General features: G+C 41.7%; 1 protein-coding gene across 6 annotated transcripts in view; it reads right to left on the bottom strand.

Annotated features, from left to right (window-relative positions):
• The window catches only part of PTBP2 (polypyrimidine tract binding protein 2), a 99,652-nt gene that overhangs the window by 35,307 nt on the left and 44,653 nt on the right, over nucleotides 1-19,692 (bottom strand). For all 6 annotated transcript variants that reach the window (XM_059728071.1, XM_019479070.2, XM_006265258.4 and 3 more), the window contains 4 exons: nucleotides 6,263-6,435; nucleotides 5,665-5,808; nucleotides 320-484; nucleotides 119-229 (listed from right to left, as the gene is read on the bottom strand). In XM_059728071.1, the coding sequence (XP_059584054.1) occupies nucleotides 119-229; nucleotides 320-484; nucleotides 5,665-5,808; nucleotides 6,263-6,394 (552 nt within the window). In that variant the 5' untranslated portion in view covers nucleotides 6,395-6,435. The remainder of the gene's footprint in view (nucleotides 1-118; nucleotides 230-319; nucleotides 485-5,664; nucleotides 5,809-6,262; nucleotides 6,436-19,692) is intronic.

The following is a 19,692-nucleotide window of genomic DNA, read 5'->3' as shown; positions in this document are numbered from 1 at the left end:
AAAATAAAAAAAAAGGTGGACGAGTTTGGTACATTACTAAGATTACCAGTTTGTTATACCAACATCTGTCAAAATGTTAAGTAACAGGTAATTTACTGGAAAGCAAACTCATACTTACTAATTTTGCTTGCTGTGCATTCACTGGATCACCATATTGCAGTAATGCTTGAAACTGGTTATTCTTTGTGAATGTAATTATCTTTAATACAGCACCAAATTTAGAGAATATCTGTCAAAAATAATAAAAAGGTTATGCTTACACAAATCTATTACAAATCATATAAATGCAAGTTAAAAGATAAAAAAAAAATTGGCTTACTTGGTGAAGAACATCAAGGGTTACAGGGTAGTACATGTTGTCAATTATTATTCTAAGTACGGGACTCTGAGCTGGAGTTACTGCACTCTCACTAACTGCAGTCCCACTTATGGGAGTATTTGTTGTCTGTACTGCCGTCACTGCCTGAAGTACAGCTTGAGCCCTCTAAATAAAAAGAAAAATGTCATATGACAAAGAAAATATTTCAGGAAAATAGCTGTATCCATATTGTTACTGCAAACCAACACATAATTATCTTTGGCATCATAAACATTCACCTCTTAAAAACATCACAAGAGATGCAAACACTATACACTGAAATTTTAGCGAACATTTTATAGATTCCTTTAATGGCACAGCAATCTACTACTACTAAGTCTATCAAAACTAGATGTTGTGCAATGCAGAATTTGGGTGGTATAACTGGAGCTGTAATCTACCACGGGGAGAGATGACACTAAAAAAAATACTGATTAATCCTTACCAAACCAGAGAAAGTAGCTTCAAACGAAGCCAACAGTCTTCCTAAAAGAAAGCATGTTCTTTTACCAAAAGGAACCAAAAAGATGGGGCTGATTTGGATTTTGAATCTATGTTGATGGACTGAAATCAAAACTTAAAAAATAATAATAATAATAATAAAAACATTAAAAAAAATCTAAATCATACCCTCCTGCAATCTATGCAATAAATTAAGAGTTCTTTTCCATTTTTAACTAAAGTCCATATTAGAATTAATAACTCACTAATAAAAGGAGTATTTTCCAATAAGGATGGAAAATGATGGATTCTACTCATAATAGTCTAATTTGTGTCTTAATAAAATTAAGACAATAAGGCCAAACATAGAAAGAAGTGATTGCAGGTAAGCAAACTACTTACATGCAACCCAAGAATTTATTAATCCAAACAACAAAGGTTTACAAATTGAGAGGATAACCACATTGGTAACAACACAAGAGCATACATCTACATAAGTACTTCTATTGCCAAAAGTCTTTGAAAAAATTATCAAGGCTCACATTTGTGAGAGCCCGGCAGGACAAATTATGCTGAGGGGAAATCAGCACGGGTTCGTGGCAGGCAGATCGTGCCTGACCAATCTAGTTTCTTTTTATGACCAGATTACAAAACGCCTGGACACAGGAGGAGGGGTGGATGTCGTATACTTAGACTTCAGGAAGGCCTTCGATACGGTATCCCACCCCCTACTGGTGAACAAGTTAAGAGACTGTGACTTGGATGACTACACAGTCCGGTGGGTGGTGAATTGGCTGGAGGGTCACACCCAGAGAGTTGTGGTGGATGGGTCGGTTTCGACCTGGAAGGGTATGGGCAGTGGGGTCCCGCAGGGCTCGGTCCTTGGACTGATACTCTTTAATGTCTTCATCAGTGACTTGGACGAGGGAGTGAAATGTACTCTGTCCAAGTTTGCAGATGACACAAAGCTATGGGGAGAAGTGGACACGCCGGAGGGCAGGGAACAGCTGCAAGCAGATCTGGACAGGTTGGACAAGTGGGCAGAAAACAACAGAATGCAGTTCAACAAGGAGAAATGCAAAGTGCTGCACCTAGGGAGGAAGAATGTCCAGCACACCTACAGCCTAGGGAATGACCTGCTGAGTAGCACGGAAGTGGAAAGGGATCTTGGAGTCCTAGTGGACTCCAAGATGAACATGAGTCGGCAGTGTGATGAAGCCATCAGAAAAGCCAATGGCACTTTATTGTGCATCAGCAGATGCATGACGAATAGGTCCAAGGAGGTGATACTTCCCCTCTATCGGGCGCTGGTCAGACCGCAGTTGGAATACTGTGTGCAATTCTGGGCGCCGCAATTCAAGAGGGATGCGGATAACCTGGAGAGGGTCCAGAGAAGGGCCACTCGTATGGTTAAGGGCCTGCAGTCCAAACCCTACGAGGAGAGACTAGAGAAACTGGACCTTTTCAGCCTCCACAAGAGAAGGTTGAGAGGCGACCTTGTGGCCGCCTATAAGTTCATCACAGGGGCACAGAAGGGAATTGGTGAGTATTTATTCACCAAGGCGCCCCCGGGGGTTATAAGAAATAATGGCCACAAGCTAGCAGAGAGCAGATATAGATTGGACATTAGGAAGAACTTCTTCACAGTTCGAGTGGCCAGGGTCTGGAGTGGGCTCCCAAGGGAGGTGATGCTCTCCCCTACCCTGGGGGTCTTCAAGAGGAGGTTAGATGAGCATCTAGGTGGGGTCACCTAGACCCAGCACTCTTTCCTGCTTATGCAGGGGGTTGGACTCGATCTATTGAGGTCCCTTCCGACCCTAACATCTATGAATCTATGAAAAGTGATCATGTTTTAGAAGGGTTATTTCTGTTAGGTGATTCTCTAAAAAGAATGCAAAAAGAGGAATTTTATTTCATACGTTTTATTACAGTAGCTTTATGAGGTAAAACAATACACAACAGAAGAGACAAAAGTGTGCGTGCAAAGTAAGAATTATAACCAATAATCACCACCATATGAATGTATACTGCATATTCTAAAGGTATCAGAGCCACTACACATCACAGGTCCCACAACTTACATGATATTCCTCATTCTGAAATGAATTAAGGAATAAGAAAAGTAAAAGGGGAGGGGGGGGGAGGGAAGGGAAAGACCTGGTAAACACTATGTGGGAAAACAAGTTTTACTGTTTCATGTCAAGCACTAATTAATGCTATTCTGACAAAAGTATTTTGAGAATAATAGTGCTAATAATTTTCAAAAAATGCACAAAGTATATACCATTCTAAAACCACTCAAGCATTTGGTAGAGCTGCTTCATTATTTCAATCCTCCTCCAATTTTTACACCAATAATACTGTACCAAAATTTATGTTGCAAGAAAAACTGAAATGAATTTGTGTTGTACAGCATAAAGTCCCCAACACTTATTGGTACAAATGGTCCCAACCAAGGACACCAGAATTACTCACATGAGTAAAAATTTGAAAGACCTGCTTTCTAGATCACAGCCTTAAAGACTCTTCTGAGCTGATGTTTATTCCTAACATTTAATTCCACTAAGACTAATAGTACTGCATGACAAAGGAGGCATGCACAGATAAATAAGGTCAGGCTCAAAATTGTACAAGAAACAGGTGTTTTTAAACAAGAAACAAATTCAGTTTACATGTTTAACATTTGTAAAGAAGTGGCCCTACTTTTTAAAGGTATTTGGGGAGAAAAATAGGAAGTTTTTAAAAATGTTTAAGCAGGTAAATAAAAAAGTCAATTGCTTATCTAACTTAAGAAATATTACATTTTTCTTTTTAAATTTCATTATGTTCTACAGTATTTGATTATTTCTCTTCACAATTTTAAATGCATCACAATAACTAAACCTAATTCTATGTTAAAAAAAAGAAATTATGACAAGTTGACAATTCAGGAGTTCAACAGGTATTGCTGTTATTCGTGACACACTAGGTAAAAATGTCCGTTTTAAAACATAACTTTAACATTATTTAATTGTCCTGCTTATGCATTTTCCCCAGAAAAATAGATCCACAGAAATATTAAAATGTTGAAATAGCTCTAATAAATATACTGTGAGAATAGTCTTTTTAAAAGGCAACCAGTAAAAGTAACAATCTTGCAAAGTAACAGTATAAGAAATTAACAAAACAGTAGCTAAAAAATGCCCATAAAAAGCTGAAAAAATTACCCTAATTTTTATTTTATGTGCTTGTTTGATTAAGGTCTTGTCTAATTACAGCTTCCTCTGCTCTCCCCTTAATTAAGCTATTTATGCTTTCCTTCATTTTCCTGGTAATTTACAGAACTTCTTATTTTCTTTTAAAATTCTATGTAAAGAAAGGACAACTTTTAAAAGTTGCAAAGGCTTTCAAACACTATCTTGCTACCTACATTTTTGGTTAAGTGGCTTAGTGTCCCTATTAATTTAACTAAGAAGGGAATTTGCTCACCAACTATCAAAAACTCATATACTTTTTCTTACCAATACAAGAATGTCCAAACCCATCACAGCCACCTGTCTTTTGCTGAGTATATTATCACAACAAGCATCAGTCTTGAAACATGACCAAGAACATTACTATACATAAAAAAAATTAAGAACAAGCTTGTAAAACAACTGCCTTAATGACAAAAAAGAAAGAGGTGGACCTGCTGTAGCAAGAGCACTGCCAGAATGATGTCACATCAGAGCGGAATATTACTAATCAGAGAGAGACAGGTCCAAAAAAAGGCCACCACTAAATGTAAGTATAAAACAGATGCTGGATATAGCCCTACCTATTACTGGTATTGGTGGATTTTTTGTTTTTCATTTTCACCTTTCCACGTTTGTTTGTTTTTTTTTTTATAGCTAGCATTTAAAATGTTTTAAAATAATCTTTGATAGACAAGGAATACTCAGAACAAAAGATCTAGCATGTTCACAATGCTAGGCAGAAAAATGAAGGATGAACTTAATTTCAATAGAAAGCAAAAAAGTCTCAAGCATGGAAGTTTCCAGAAAAATGTCCTTAAAAGGTAATAAAGTAGTGTGCAATTAACACACTATTATACCAGATAGGACAAGAGAACAGCAGGAACTGTAGTTTCTTACAACAGACAGGCAATGCTAGTATGATCAAAAAAAGAATATAAGAAATGAATGCTGAGATATTAGCGTCTGAGCTGCAAAGGGTCAATCCTTCTTTTCCCCATTCTTTGTAGGAAGCAGCAACCTCAAATGCAAGGAAGACCTTTACTGCTCTTGCAAGTGTTACTTTTAAAAGAGTTTCCTGTTCTACTAAAAAAGTCTTATGCCTGTTTTGAAATAGATTTTACACATATCCAAGATCAAATAATATATTTCTCAGTTATTAAATACATTTTTCCCCCGGAGTGATCTGTAATGCATTTTTCTCCAGGAACTATACTGTAGGAAGAAGAGATCAAATAAACTAAAGTTACTAATGCTATCAGTTTTATGATTCATAACACTGGGAATAGGAATCTGCATTAGTAATAGATGCTAAGGAAATTCAACATGCGCTGACAACTTAAACCAAAAAAATTTGTTTGAATCCTAACTTTCAAACAGAAGGTTATTTCATGAATGGCTTTAAGTTAGTAACAGTTATAAGCAATAATGAATTACAGTAACAACACTGACATAACTGCAACATGTGAAAGTCAAAATGATGCCTGGTTCCCTCTAATATCATAAAATAGAACTGTAACCAAAAGTTACAGCAAAATTTGGTTGATACAAAAATACATTCAATTATACAAAATGTGTGCCACAAATGCGGGCTATGCTATATTTGTAAATGAGTGTACACATCTGTAATACTCCATAACAATACATATATACCTGGTTTAGTGTATTATCAGTCTTTAGTTCTTTATGATTAGAGTACTGGATATAGATGGGCTGGTTACGGAGATGAGGTGTCACAGCAGAATAATAATTAACCATAGTGATAGCAGCTTCTTCTGTTGCAAGTTCCAAAAAAGCCTATAACGTAAGAATTAAGAAAAGTCTTGTAGTATTTATGGACTATTTACTCTTTGACATTATAAAAGTCACACACACACACACCATTCACGAAGACTTCCAATTTTACTCTCCCCCACTCCCCCAAAAAGCCCGTATTTGGCTAGAAATCTATCTTTAAAGTCAAGTTTTCTATATGTCTAAACTTTCATCATTAAAGATGCTGGCCCAAATAATTATCTTGGAAGCAGAGAATTTGTGGGGGATGGAAGAGATCATATATTCAGTTAAAAGAAAGATCAACAAACTCACTGCATGTAAATATAAAGTGAGCTAGAATTGACTCTGAGCTAAGAACAGTGCAAACTAAAAAATTAGTTACCATTATAATTAGTTTCCATAGGATTAACAATATATTTTGAAATTTGAAAACAAAAATTGCTCTACTAGTAATGGACATAAATATAAGCAGTACCTGATTTTTTCCTTTCAGCATCAGGATGTTGGTTACCTTACCAAAAGGTAAGCCTAAAGCAATAACTTCAGTTTCTGTCACTTCACCAGGCAATTTCCTGATATGAAGAACACGAGAAGGAGCCCCATCCATTTTATCGTCTCCTTTGAATTTCTTGTTGTCGTTACCATTTGCTGAAAGAGAGTTTTAGACTCTATTTCATATTTACAAGCCAGTAACACAAATCATAACAAATAAAAAATAATATCTATATATGGATAAACTGTTTTAGTTCAAAACTACATACGTCACAAGGTTTAACCTAAACAGTATTCAAGGTTTTAGACTAATTTTGACGAGAATAAATATTAGAGAAAAGGGTAAATAGGAAATGGGACAAAATGCTATACAGGCTTATCAAAGGTAGACTGTATCAGATAGATAATCTAATATCTTTCAGTAACAGATCAGCTACCCAAGACAAATAAGATAGACCTAATCTACTACTGAACCGGAGAAGATGGGTGTTAGTACCAACAAACACTGGGTGGGGAAGGAACTGATTAAAGAGGAGACAAAAAAGGTGCTTGCAGACGTTAAAAACCAACAATAAAAAATGGCACATTACTTTAAACTTATACGTTCCCGCGCTGAGCCTTGCACATGCCTAGAAGAGGCAATGCATTACTTCAACCTGGCTAACCCAATGCCTATAAAGATCGTGCACTTTAGCGGAGCTTTTTCAGCACTTTTATCTAATGTAGCTGATTGAATCCGCTTTAGCTAAAAGTGCCAAAAAACTCCATTGTAGTCCAGTCTATACAGACACCGCAGAGCTGGGCTGAAGTAATGCGCTGTTTCTTTCAGTAATGCACGGTTTTTGGTTTTTTAATGTCTGCAAGAAGCCAATATTCTAATGAAAGGGGAACTATCAAGGTGGACAAAGGCTACTGGTGGACCTCTCAAGTCTCAGGACCAACAGGAAAAAAATATTAAAATAATAAATAATTTTCTTTAACAACCTGGGTACAGAAAGTTGGGTTAATGAAAGGAAAAACCTTAGTTAATTATGAAATGAAAGAGAGAATGCAAGTTTAGGAGACATCATCAATAAAACGACTCAGAATATCTTACAAGATAAAGTGGATGAGACCGAGACCTGGAGTAAGAATTAAATGAAGTTTACCACTAACTAAATGAGGTCACACGCAATGGAACAAGAATGTCTGTTGTAAATTGTGGGTTCATTAACTGGAAGCAACAGGAGAAGAAAGGCCTAAGCATTACTGTAAGCGGACTATGAACTACCAATGTCATGATGTTGTAGAAAAGGCAAATAAGGTGAGGTATTACCAGAAGGCAAAGGGAAATAGTTAGTCATGTTAGGCTGGAGTCAGACAGAAGGCAAGGAAGAGGTACACCTTGCAGACTAACTGAATTAGAGATCCATTAAGTTGTTTTTTTAAGCCAAAACTCACTTTGACAGATGCTGTGAAAGAACATCTGCTGAAGTGAGCTGTGGTTCACAAAGGAATAAGCATCTCCTACACAGTCTATACAGCACACCTGTACCATGCCTTCTACCAGAAGATACAGGGAATCATTCATGTATAAAGAAAGCCCTTGTGAGGCATTATCTGAACACTATCATTCTTGCTATAAATAATTAAGAAAAATTAACACTGTAATAGGTGCACAAAGATGGCCAGAGACGTAGAGTATCTCTATTGAAAGTAATGGAGTAACTTGGCCTGCCGAGTTCAGCAAAATGAAAGCTGAGATGGGATGCATCTACACTGTACTGAGCAGAAGGCAGGGCAGACAAGCACCTTACAGACTACTAAATTAGATATATAAAGAGCTCATGAACTCTTCTCTCACTGTCAGATGCTGCGAAAGGACAGCACAGAACAGCATATGAAGTGGAGTGAGAGATCTAAATACCAAAACTGAGAAGGGAGAAGGAGTAGACCAGTGCTGGGAAGAGGTATACAAAACAAAGAACCCCTAGGAACAAAGTGGTCAGAAGTGAGCTAGAGTCCATAAAGGCTCATGTTCTACATATATCTTAATCTATAACAGCGGTGGACAAAATATAGCCTGTGGGCCAAACCCAGCCCACCAGGCGATTTCATCTGACCCACAGGCACCTACCAATTAATTGTATTATGCCATTGTGCATGAGAGGGTCCTGGCCCCAGCGCTGGCCAGCATGACTACTACAGCCAGCGAGGGACCTGCTTGGATTCCCCAGCCTCCTGCGGCTACTCCTTGTGTCCCTACTGCAGTGCTTGCTCCAGGCAGCAGGTAGGAAAGCAGCAGCGGGTGGAGGGAAGCTGCTGGGAGGAAGTGCAGAGCTGGGGCTGGCGGGAGTGTGAAGCCTGGGGCAGGAGTGCGGAGCCCAGCTTGGCCCAGTTCCATCATGCAGGACTCCCTGCTGCTCACATGCAGCTCCCAGGATTCACTTGCCACCAGGGGGAAGCCCCCACGTGATGGAGGCAGCTGCCTTCCCCGCTCCCTGCCACCATGTGCAGCTCATGGGATTCTCCTGGAAGTGGGGGGGAGCCCCACTCTCTGCTGCCTGGAAGAGTCTTGAGAACTGCATGTGGCAGTGGGGAGCAGGGCCAGATCACTGGCTTCATCACATAGGACTTCCTCCTGGGTGATCAGGAGTCCTGGGACCTGCATGTGAGCCACCTACAGCCCTGTGCAATAGAGGCAGGCTGTGCCTGCCTGGGCTATGAGACCCTATGGGCCTGCCACCTGCTGGTCCTGTCACTGATGATGGGGGCTGTATGCCATGTGGGGAGGCATGTGGGGAGGTCCCCACACCCACCCCACATACCCAAAACCACACCCCACCTGATGAATACTCTCCCCACATATAGCCACACACCTCAACCCTCCCACACGCACACCATCATACATGCACACACACCCCCAACCATACCACACACACACAATATGCAAGAGTAAGACTTTATTTTTGTGCTATTATGCAATCACCTCTATACGCCACTCGTATGGTTAAGGGCCTACAGACCAAGCCCTACGAGGAGAGACTAGAGAAACTGGACCTTTTCAACCTCCGCAAGAGAAGGTTGAGAGGCGACCTTGTGGCCGCCTATAAGTTCATCACGGGGGCACAGAAGGGAATTGGTGAGTATTTATTCACCAAGGCACCCCCGGGGGTTACAAGAAACAATGGCCACAAGCTAGCAGAGAGCAGATTTAGATTGGACATTAGGAAGAACTTCTTCACAGTTCGAGTGGCCAAGGTCTGGAACGGGCTCCCAAGGGACGTGGTGCTCTCCCCTACCCTGGGGGTCTTCAAGAGGAGGTTAGATGAGTATCTAGCTGAGGTCATCTAGACCCAGCACTCTTTCCTCCTTATGCAGGGGGTTGGACTTGATGATCTATTGAGGTCCCTTCCGACCCTAACATCTATGAATCTATATACTTTATGCAAACACACGTAAATCAAGACGAAAATCTTTTTTGAAATAAAATTAATGTATTTTAAAGATTTTGATTTTTAGTATTATGTTTGTTTCTGGTTCCAAGATGGCAAGCTCCCCCCCTCTGAACAAGAAGTACTTACAGGGGCAAGGGGACGGACTTCTGGTGTCAAAGGTCAGGGGTTAGTGGTGGAACTCCCAGACCCAAGATGGCAACCAGGGGGTGAGGCACATGTCAAGGGGTGGGACTGTCCTTTTGGCCCTCAACAGCTCACCAAAACTCATTCATTAAGCAACCCTCCAGCCAAAATAATTGCCCACCTGGGTCTATAAGCAGCACATCAGCCTTCTGCTCAATAGTGTAGATACATCCTGTTTCAGCTTTCATTTTGCTAGACTCTGCAGGCCAATTATTTCATCACTCGTTTTAAAAGAGATTGTCCACTTCCCTGACCATCCTACTGTCTCTTTTTTTTTTACCTCTATTCCAGTGTGAATTCATTTTTCTTAAATATATAACCAGTACTACTCAGTTTTAACCTTGCCTTCTGACTGACTTCAGACTAACCTGGTACCTCTCTCTACACTGTATTAATACATCAGGGAGAAGGAAGAGTTTTCTAAGTTTTTTGAGGTTTGTTTTTTTAAATAAAAAAAGGACAGTACAAGAATGAAACGGGTACAAAATGACCATGAAGAAATTCTAGCTAGAAGTCCAAGGGCTTTTGTAGGTTCTTAAGATTTTTTTTTTAATTACTTAAGACTAAATATTTGAAAGCAAGTATTTGAGCAATACATCCTCCTATCTGCAACCAACAAACTAAATGATATTTGCATAGGTTTCCAAAGTAACTAACCAGGAACTGAAGGTGTGGGTACTGCTAACGATCAGGAGACTAATTGTGGAAAACAACTGTGATACTAGCAGAATGGAAGAAAAAAAAAAATTCATAAATGAAATTAACTGGCTTTGTTTAATGACTGGGTGTAAAAAAAGAGAGAGAGAATAAAGAAAGAAAATCAATAGCAGGCACTTGCTATTTTCAGAGCCAACTTTGCACAACAAAGCTGTTGGTCATAAATTCCAGAAAGGGAAGAGGACAGAGGTATAACCGAGTTACAACTCTAGATCTAAATTCAGAAAGTTTAAGTTCAGGAGAGACTGTCAAATGTCTGACCTCATATGTCTGACCTTCTGTATAAGTAGGGTTAGAATATTGTTATAGATGTGACAGTCCAGAAAATATGCCAGAAGCAGAGGCTTTTTGTTTGTTTTGTGACATCTTTTATTGGACTGACTGTATAGTTGATACAGATGTTAGATTCTTTCAGATACAAAGTGCCTTTTCTTTAGGTGAGTCCAGACTTGAAGAACACTTTGTGCCTAAAAGCTTTTCTAACATCTCTCCTAACTGTAGTCAGTCCAATAAAAGATAATCACCACAAAAAAAACCCCAAATTTGTTTTCCTCATACTGAGCCCAGTTTTGCACTTTGCTAAAGACAGCTCTACACCTTTAAATTAGATTCTCAACTCAGGTTATCCTGTGCCACCTAACCCAGACTAAAACAGCAATAAAGACAACAGAACCTAGTTTTAGCTCAGTTATCAGCTCAAGTCCAATACCAGGCTCCCTGAAAAACAGCTGTTTGGTACAAAGCCAAATTAAACCCAAGCTTCTCTATTTTTGCTGCTGTAACAGCAGTTCCCAACCTTGGGGTCGCAACCCCATTTGGAGTCGCAATAATAAAAACTGGGGTCACAAAGATAATCACAGATTTTCTCCTTTAAAGGAGAAAAACGCAGAAAAGGGCAGGTTTCCCCTTGCAGGCTGGGAGAGTTCCAGCCTGCAAGGGGGGATCAGGAAGGCAGCAATCAGGCAGAAGAACACCTGGCAGCGTGCAGAGAAGCTCCCACAGCTCCTTCCAGGCAAGTCTATGGGAGGGCAGGGGCAGACTGAGGCCCCCATGGTTAAGTTCACCCAGGCAGCTGGCGTGGGGGAGGGGAGCGGCTGGCTCCCCACTGCTTCATGCACTTATGGGGAGAGGAGCAGAGGGAGGCATGTGTCCCCACATGTGTACAGGGCTGATGTGGGCTGCTCACTGTGAACTTGGGGCTCCCCACCTGGCTACCTTCCCTCCAGGGCCTCTCTGGCATAGCAGAGTGGGAAGGCTAGGTGCCCCCTGCCCGTCTGGCAGCAGCAGAGGGCACAATTCCATACTGCTGCTGCTACTGCCGGGAAGCCAGGGGGTTCCTTGCCATAGCAGCGTGGCTAGCATGGGGCTCCCAGAAGCAGCATTGAGCTTCCCTGCCCTACTGCACTGGGTCCGGCCTGCTGAGCTTCAGAGGCCCCCAGGGTCTGGGCAGCAGGACAGGAAGCCCAGAGTCGTGCACCAGGCAGCCCACATCCTCCTTACAACCCCATGAGCTCCGCTCCAGCTATGCCACCTGCAGGGGGGGGGGGGGGGGGGGGCCTGGAGTCCACATTCTGTTTAAGCCACAGTGAAGCTTGGGCACTGCTGCGGCAGGGGAGGGGGGCGCGCAGGGAGCTAAGAACCCTGGCCCTAGTCCCATAGCCCTGGCAGCTGGGGGCCCTGCCCCACTTCAGCAGGGCTGTGGGTGGAGGGGGGAAGCAGGGGGCAATGGGTTGCAAGTGAGGGAAACTGGCAGGGCTATAGGATGTGGAGCTGTTGGTGGGGAGTGAGGGGCACCTGGGAGGAGTGGGAATCTGCAGGTTATGAGTGAGGGGCCATAAATCACAGAATCATAGAAAATTAGGGATGGAAGGGACCTCAGGAGGTCATCTAGTCCAACCCCCTGCTCAATGCAGGACGACCATCACCAACTATAACATCCCAGCCAAGGTTTTGTCTAGCCAGGTCTTCAAAGTGTCCAAGGAGGGAAAGTCCATAATCTCTCTGGGTAACCTTTTCCAGTATTTCACTACCCTCCTAGTGACAATATTCTTCCGAATAGCTAACCTAAACTTCCCTTGCTACAACTTGAGGCTGTTTCTCCTTGTTCTGTCATCTGTCATCACTGAGAACAGTCTAGCTCCGTCCTCGTTAGAAGCACCCAGCAGGTAGTTAAAGGCTGCTATTAAATCCCCTCTCAGTCTTCTCTTCCCTAAACTAAATAAGCCCAGCTCCCTCAGCCTCTCCTCATAAGACATGTGCCCCAGCCCCCGAACCATTTTTGCTGCCCTCCACTGGACTCTCTCCAATTTGTCCACATTCTTTCTGTAGAGGAAAGACCAAAACTTAACACATTATTCCAGATGTGGCCTCACCAGTGCTGAATAGAGGAAATAAACACTTCCCTTGATCTGGTTGCAACAATAATCAATACAACCCAGTATGCCATTAGCATTCTTGGCAACAAGGGTTTACTGTTTGTTCATATTCAGCTTATTGTCCACTGTAACCCTCAGGTTGTTTTCTGCAGAGCTGCTGTCCAGCCAGAAGGCCCCCCGCCTGTAGCAATGCATGGGACTGTTCCGTCCTAAGTGCAGGATGTGGCACTTGTTGCTGTTGAACCAGATGAGATTTCTTTTGCCTCAATCCTCTGATTTTTCTAGATTATTGTGAATTCTAGACCTACCCTTCAGCATATCTACTACTCCCCACAGCTTGGTGTCACCTATGAACTTGCTAAGGGTGCACTCTGTGCCACCTTCCAGGTCGTTGATGAACATATTGAACAAAACCAGCCCCAGGATCAACCCCTGGGTTACTCCACTTGATACTGGCTGCCAACTAGACATCAAGCCATTGATTATTACCCTCAAAGCCTGCTGCTCCAGCCAGTTTTCTATCCACCTTACAGTCCATTCATCCAGCCTGTACTTCCTTAGCTTCCTTGCAAGAATGTTGGGGAGACCGTATTAAAAACCTTACTAAAATCAAGGTACACCACATCCACTGGTCTGCCCACATCCACATAGCCAGTCACTTCACCACAGAAAGAAATCGAGGTTGGTCAGGCATGACTTCCCCTCGGTAAATCTATGCTGATTGCTCCTAATCACCTTCTCCTCCACATGCTTAAAAATGCACCCTTGCACCAAGAGCCCTGTAGTCACTTTTGATCTGCTCAGCGTCTTCCCTGGCAGTATCATTGGTGCCCACATGGATGAGCAGCATGGGGAGTAGTCTGAGGGCCTCTACGATATCTTGGATCTGGACTCCAGGCTCCAGACAAGCAGCAGACTTCCTGAGACAACAGGTCAGGTTGACAGATGGATCCCTCAGTCTCCCACAGAAGGAAGTCTCCAACCATCACTTCTGCGTGACGGTGGTCTCGATCCTTCTTACCTTGGAGAGACCTGGCCTGTCCTTTTCCACCAACGGAATGGGCTCCTTGCCCTCTGTTGCTAGGGCTCCATATCTGTTCTCCAGACAAACTGCTATAGGTTGAGATGAAGATTTCTGCTTGCGGCCAGAGTTCACAAGCTTCCAGCTTCAAACTTCCAGGGAGTCCATGTCCTCTCCCTTCTCTAGTGCTGCCTCTCACAGTTCTTCCTCCAATCCCAGAGGTATCCTCCAGCATTGAATCGATCAACTCATGGTGGAGGATGCTTTAGAGCCTCACCACCTCCTCCTGTAGCTCTCTTGTCTGTTCCATAAGAGACAGCATGAGGAAGCACTGCTCACGCCACAGGCACTTCCCCACCTGGCCGTCACTGGAAGGAACCTGCAAGCTGCAGTCCCCACAGTGACAAACCTGGACCTGGGTGGAAGCCTTGATGGTGAGCGGTTCTGCCTGGACAGAGACCCCACAGGTGCAAGCAGTGGCAGTGGCTCTGACGGCCTTGCCCCCCAGCTCCGTCCCCTCTGACCCCGCCATCATGGCAGCACTCCACTGCCTCCTGTCCATAATGCTCTTGGAGCACTCCGATTGATTGTTTCAGTAACCAGAGTGCTCCAAGAGTATTACAGACAGACAGACAAAGCAGTTTATTATATAAGAATTTTCCAACCTTTCTGGAAGACCAAGTCTTGATTTGAAAGACATCAAGTGCTGAAGAATGCATGAGTTCCCTTCATAGGCTTGTTCTAATAGGTCTCAGTCAGTGCTTAAAAATAAATAAATAAAATGCAGTGCTCCATTTCTCATTTTAAATTTTTATGGCTTGAAATTCCAGCCATTGGTTGTCATTATGGCTTCTTCAAAAGAAACGTAGACTTCTAGTACTCCCTTTCCTCCACTGAAGATACGTCTACAGAAAAGTCAAGTGAGCTCTTAAATTGTTTTTTTGACAAAAACCACAATCTAGATTAATTTAAAATTCTGCCATTTTTCAGTCCTCTCCAATGTATTATTCCCTTTAAAAGGTGGAATACTGTCTAGTTCCCTTTTCCATAAGTGGCTACCTCCAAAGATGGCACAGGGAGAATCCAGAAAAAACAGGCATTTTATTCCTTCAACACAACCCCCACAAAACTAGTCTTCAGTCAAAAGAGTTCCACACAGTGAAAAAGAACATTGTTTGCTGGCTTTTCCAAATCCAACCCCTCTTCCGAATACCTAACAGAAGTACTGACATCATTCTCTTTGACACACTGTCACCTTCTGCACCCACAGAATAAACAGCAGATTTTGAGTCTTATGAACATGGCTTGTCCTCTGTATCCAGAAGAGGCTGGGCTGGGCAGTAGGGAGATTCTCCCTGCTCTTCCAAAGAACAGGGTGAGAGTTACAAAAGAAATTTAAGTGTTAAACACAGATCTTGGAAAGGAATTTGAATACCTAAATCCAAATGAGTAATCAGAGGAGTAACTGGCAAGGACTGCACCCAGGGAAGTACTCTATCCCCGCTTCCCTTTGCACATTCTGGTTCTACAGGCTCCACTGATGCGTAGTGCACAGGAGCAGCAGCAGAAGACTGCTGCTGCTCCAAGATGTCATCTCATTTTTGGTGCAGATGCCCATGTCAAATAGGCAAAAAACCTCCTGATTTCAGGAGAAGGGGAACACATCTTACCTCCACAGCAGCAGCAGCTAACTAGGATGCTGCTTTACAGGACTACATTTCCCAGAATGCCCTTGATTCACTGACTGGCTCCAGCACCACTGCTTGCTGGGGCTGGGCCAGAAAATACAGGAGGAAGCAGAGCAGGGCCTGGAAGGGTAAGGTATCCGTCTCTCCACTCTAGTGCTTCTCCCTTTTAGGCAGGGTTCATGTCCCACTTGTCCTCCCATCCTTATGCTATTTTGAGCTATTCACAGAAACCCTGCTTAACACAAAATCAGCCAACACACCCCCATGATCCTAAATGTTCCCTAGGAAGTTTACATAAGTTATGTTCAGATACTGCACATGTCCAGAAGTGCTGCCACCATGGCCCAGCTTAACATTCAGACACTTATGTCCCACCTGACACCATTTCAGTTAACCAGCTAAATGTCCCTATTCCTAGTCCTCAGAGGCACACGGTGAACAAAACTAACAGACGATTATACTGAGTTTATCACCCCAGACATTTTCATTCAGCATAGCTGAAACAGGCAGCTATGGCCCTTGTATATAACAAGTCCAGTGGTTATAGCACTTGCCAAGGAAGTCTGATACTTGGCACTCGTCAGCCAAAGGAAACTAAAGCTCATCTCTCTCACCTGTTACAGGAGTAACATAAGCATAAGGCTGTGTTGTTATGTGAAGGCACTTTTCACTTGTCCTGTTGAAGATAAGTCACAGTGCAGTCAAGAATGCAACGATTATGGGGCTAGATAAAGAGACCAAGCAAAAGCATGATTTGTATCCCAAATGAGCACTCTCTAAATAAGGTGCGTGTGTCCTGGTCCCTGTTCCCAACAGTTTATGCATTTTGCATTACAGATTTCTTGGATAAAATGCATAAAACAATGAAACCATGAAATTAACAGGCAGTTGGTATAGCTTATAAAGCACTGGTTTTATTGGCTGCCTGGATGCATATGCTAATTAAGCAGGTAGCTAAATTTTTCACTAGCTTCCTATTTCCAGATAATCTTACATAGACCTTATTATACAGACTAATCTCAGTAGGTCTTGAAACAAGTCATCATAGAAAAATCAAAGACAGACAGACAAACAATTAGCCAGACAGTATCTTAGGTTACAAGAAGTATAACAGTAATAAAAATTACTGCAATTACCTGCAATGTCTTAAAAACAAAACCTACAGTGCCTTAGCACTGCTCTCTTCCCTTATACCTTAATATTTGCCATACATTTTACTAATTATTGATACTTTTAAATAACCGAGACATTTTTACTTAAGCACCAAAAAAGTAGTGTAACTACATGCTCCCAACTCAAATGAAAAGAGCTGTCTAAAAACAGGGAGCAATTTACCAAAAAAATCAGTGAAAGGAATGGGGCTCTTGTAACACACTGGCAGCAGCAAGGTTTATCACAAAACCTGTCTCTGTCTCCTTACAAAAGTCAATGTAGTGCTCTCTCTATCTTGTCTCTATCAACCAGTTTAATCCACATGCAAATTTTATACTTAGCTTGAACATCACTAATTCTAAAATATTCAGCAAGGCAATGATATATATGCATACTTTGTTTATTATGCATAACATTTCAAAAAAAGTGTTAGAGAGTTTAGAGAAAATGAAATTCACTCAGCTTTCAAAACAGTTATTATTAGAAGCATATGACACTGTATAAAACCTTACTTTATAACTAAATAGTCTCTTGCTTGCCATTTTAATGATACTTCTCAGTGGGAGATGCAGATTAACAATGTACTATGGAAACAGGGATTGAAGATCCCATGAAAAAAAGCAGAAATTGTTCAAAGATGCTACAAGGTAAAATTAAAAACATTGTTAGAAATTTTTTGGTGATTTTAATAAAACGCTTAATATAATCAGAACGTGTAAATTAAAAGATATACTAGTCAACAGCAAGCTTTTGAGCATCTGTAAAGAAAACATGATTCATGTCATTCACACACTTAATTTTGGGAGATGATGGGTTATAAAATTCTTCCTGATGCATTAAATAAACAGCAGCAGATCAGGGAAAACATCAGTCTTTCAAGTCTGCCAGAAATTACTATTCCAATACCGTCATTTCAGCTGTCTGCCTACAGATCTATATTAGCAAGGAATCCAACTTTCACCAGATCTGTAAAGATGGATCCAATTAACCCTTCTCCCTTCACTACTTTTCAAGAAGAAAAATTATTGTGAAGCCAGGGAAGTAGCTGCAACTCCCATGGTAGAAAAAACACCACTATCATGATATCCATTACTACTAAACTGATTTATTTGTTCAGTTTTATCCCACCTACTAACTCCAAGCAAGTTACAATGCAGGATGGGAAAAATCTCCAAATTTTCTGTAGATAAGAGAAGTCTTGTAATCAAAATAAAGTCTAAACCACATGACTATTCATCTGCATTCCATTTAATCTTATTCTGTAAGAAATCAGCTAAAAAAAAAAACCATAGGCAGACAAGGTTCTTTGGGTGAATCTGATCTCTTTTATTAGACCAACTTAAATAGTTGGGGAAAAAAATTTTGACAAGCTTTTGGGTTTAAAAACCCTTCGTCAGGCTGAAGAAGTCTCTGCACTTGGTGTGTGCTCTTCTTGGATGGAACGAATAGTAAAGAGGCCAGAGGCTGGGCTGGTATGTACATGAGACAGGCAGTCAGTGAAGATGTAAACTGAGGAGTCAGTAGGTGAGAGATGGGGGGGGGAGGTGGGGGGGACAGAGAAGGGGGATGAATGTAGCAGTTAAACAGTGGAGAGGTACCTGGGGAGTCAGATGTCAGGCAGGTTATAATGTGTCATAAATCCAATGTCTATATTTAGTCCATGGTTTTTTGTACTCAGGAGGTTGGCGAAGTGAAGTTCGTAGGCTCACCTCTAAGAAGTGTTTTGTAAGTTTCCTTTGAAGATCAGAACTGAGAGATTAGAGAGAGAGTGGTTTTCTTGTGAGAAATGTGTCCCCACAGGTAATTGGGTATTCTTGTCTTGGACAGATTTCCAGTATGCGTTCATTCTGGTGTGCAGTTGTTTGGTCTATAAGTTGTTTGGATGCATAAGAAAAACATATGCACACAGTGATTCTCAAAGTTAAATTACTTTCCCAATTCTACTTGCACTTCCCTGAAAAACCAAACTGCAATGAAATGCTGATGGGAATGCTGTACCTATTTATATGGTATGATACCATATAGCAAAGGGTTATTATAAATGGATCCACATCAGAATGGCAGGGGGCTTTGAGTGGAGGCGCACACGGTTCTCTTCTGGGCCCAATACTGTTCACCATGTTTTTACTGATGTGAGTGCTGGAACTGAGAGCTTCCTGAGCAGGTTTACAGGCAACACAAAACTTGGAAGGACTACAAACATGCTGGACTACAGGTGTATAATTCAGGAAGATGGAAGTACAATTCAAAATGATCTTGATAGATTGGAAAGGTGAGCTGGAGCCAACAGGATGTTTATAGCTAACAAATGCAAGGTGCTACACCTCAGGAAGAATATCGAAAATACTAATAAAAAATGGGTGACACCTGGCTGGATGGCAGCACTACAGAGGAGGATCTAGGAGTTTTGGTAGACCAGACTCAATATGAGTCTGTAGTATAATGCAGCTGCACAGAAAGGTGAATGTGGTTTTTGGGATGCATCAATAGAAGCATTAGCTGCAATAAATGGGAAGCAATAGTGCCTCCCTACCCAGTCACTGGTTAGGCCTCATCAAGAGTATAGTATGCAGCTTTAGGCTCTATATTTTAAAAGGACATGAAGTTAGAAACAGTTTGGAGGCAGGCAACAAAAATGATAGAAGGACTTGGGAGGCAAGTCATACGAGGAAAGGCTGAAAGAAATAAGCATGTTCAGTTTGCAGAAAAGGCACTTACAAGGGGACACAATAGCAGTTTTCAGATACCTAAAAGGCTGCCGTACAGAAAACACTTCACTGTCTCTCTGCTGGACACAGACTAATCGATTGAAGTTGCAACAAAGTAGGTTTAGACTGAAT

This window comes from Alligator mississippiensis, chromosome 5, assembly GCF_030867095.1.
Source record: "Alligator mississippiensis isolate rAllMis1 chromosome 5, rAllMis1, whole genome shotgun sequence".
NCBI lineage: Eukaryota > Metazoa > Chordata > Crocodylia > Alligatoridae > Alligator > Alligator mississippiensis.
The sequence above is the reverse complement of the archived record's forward strand: the minus strand, read 5'-3'. Positions and strand labels throughout refer to the sequence as shown.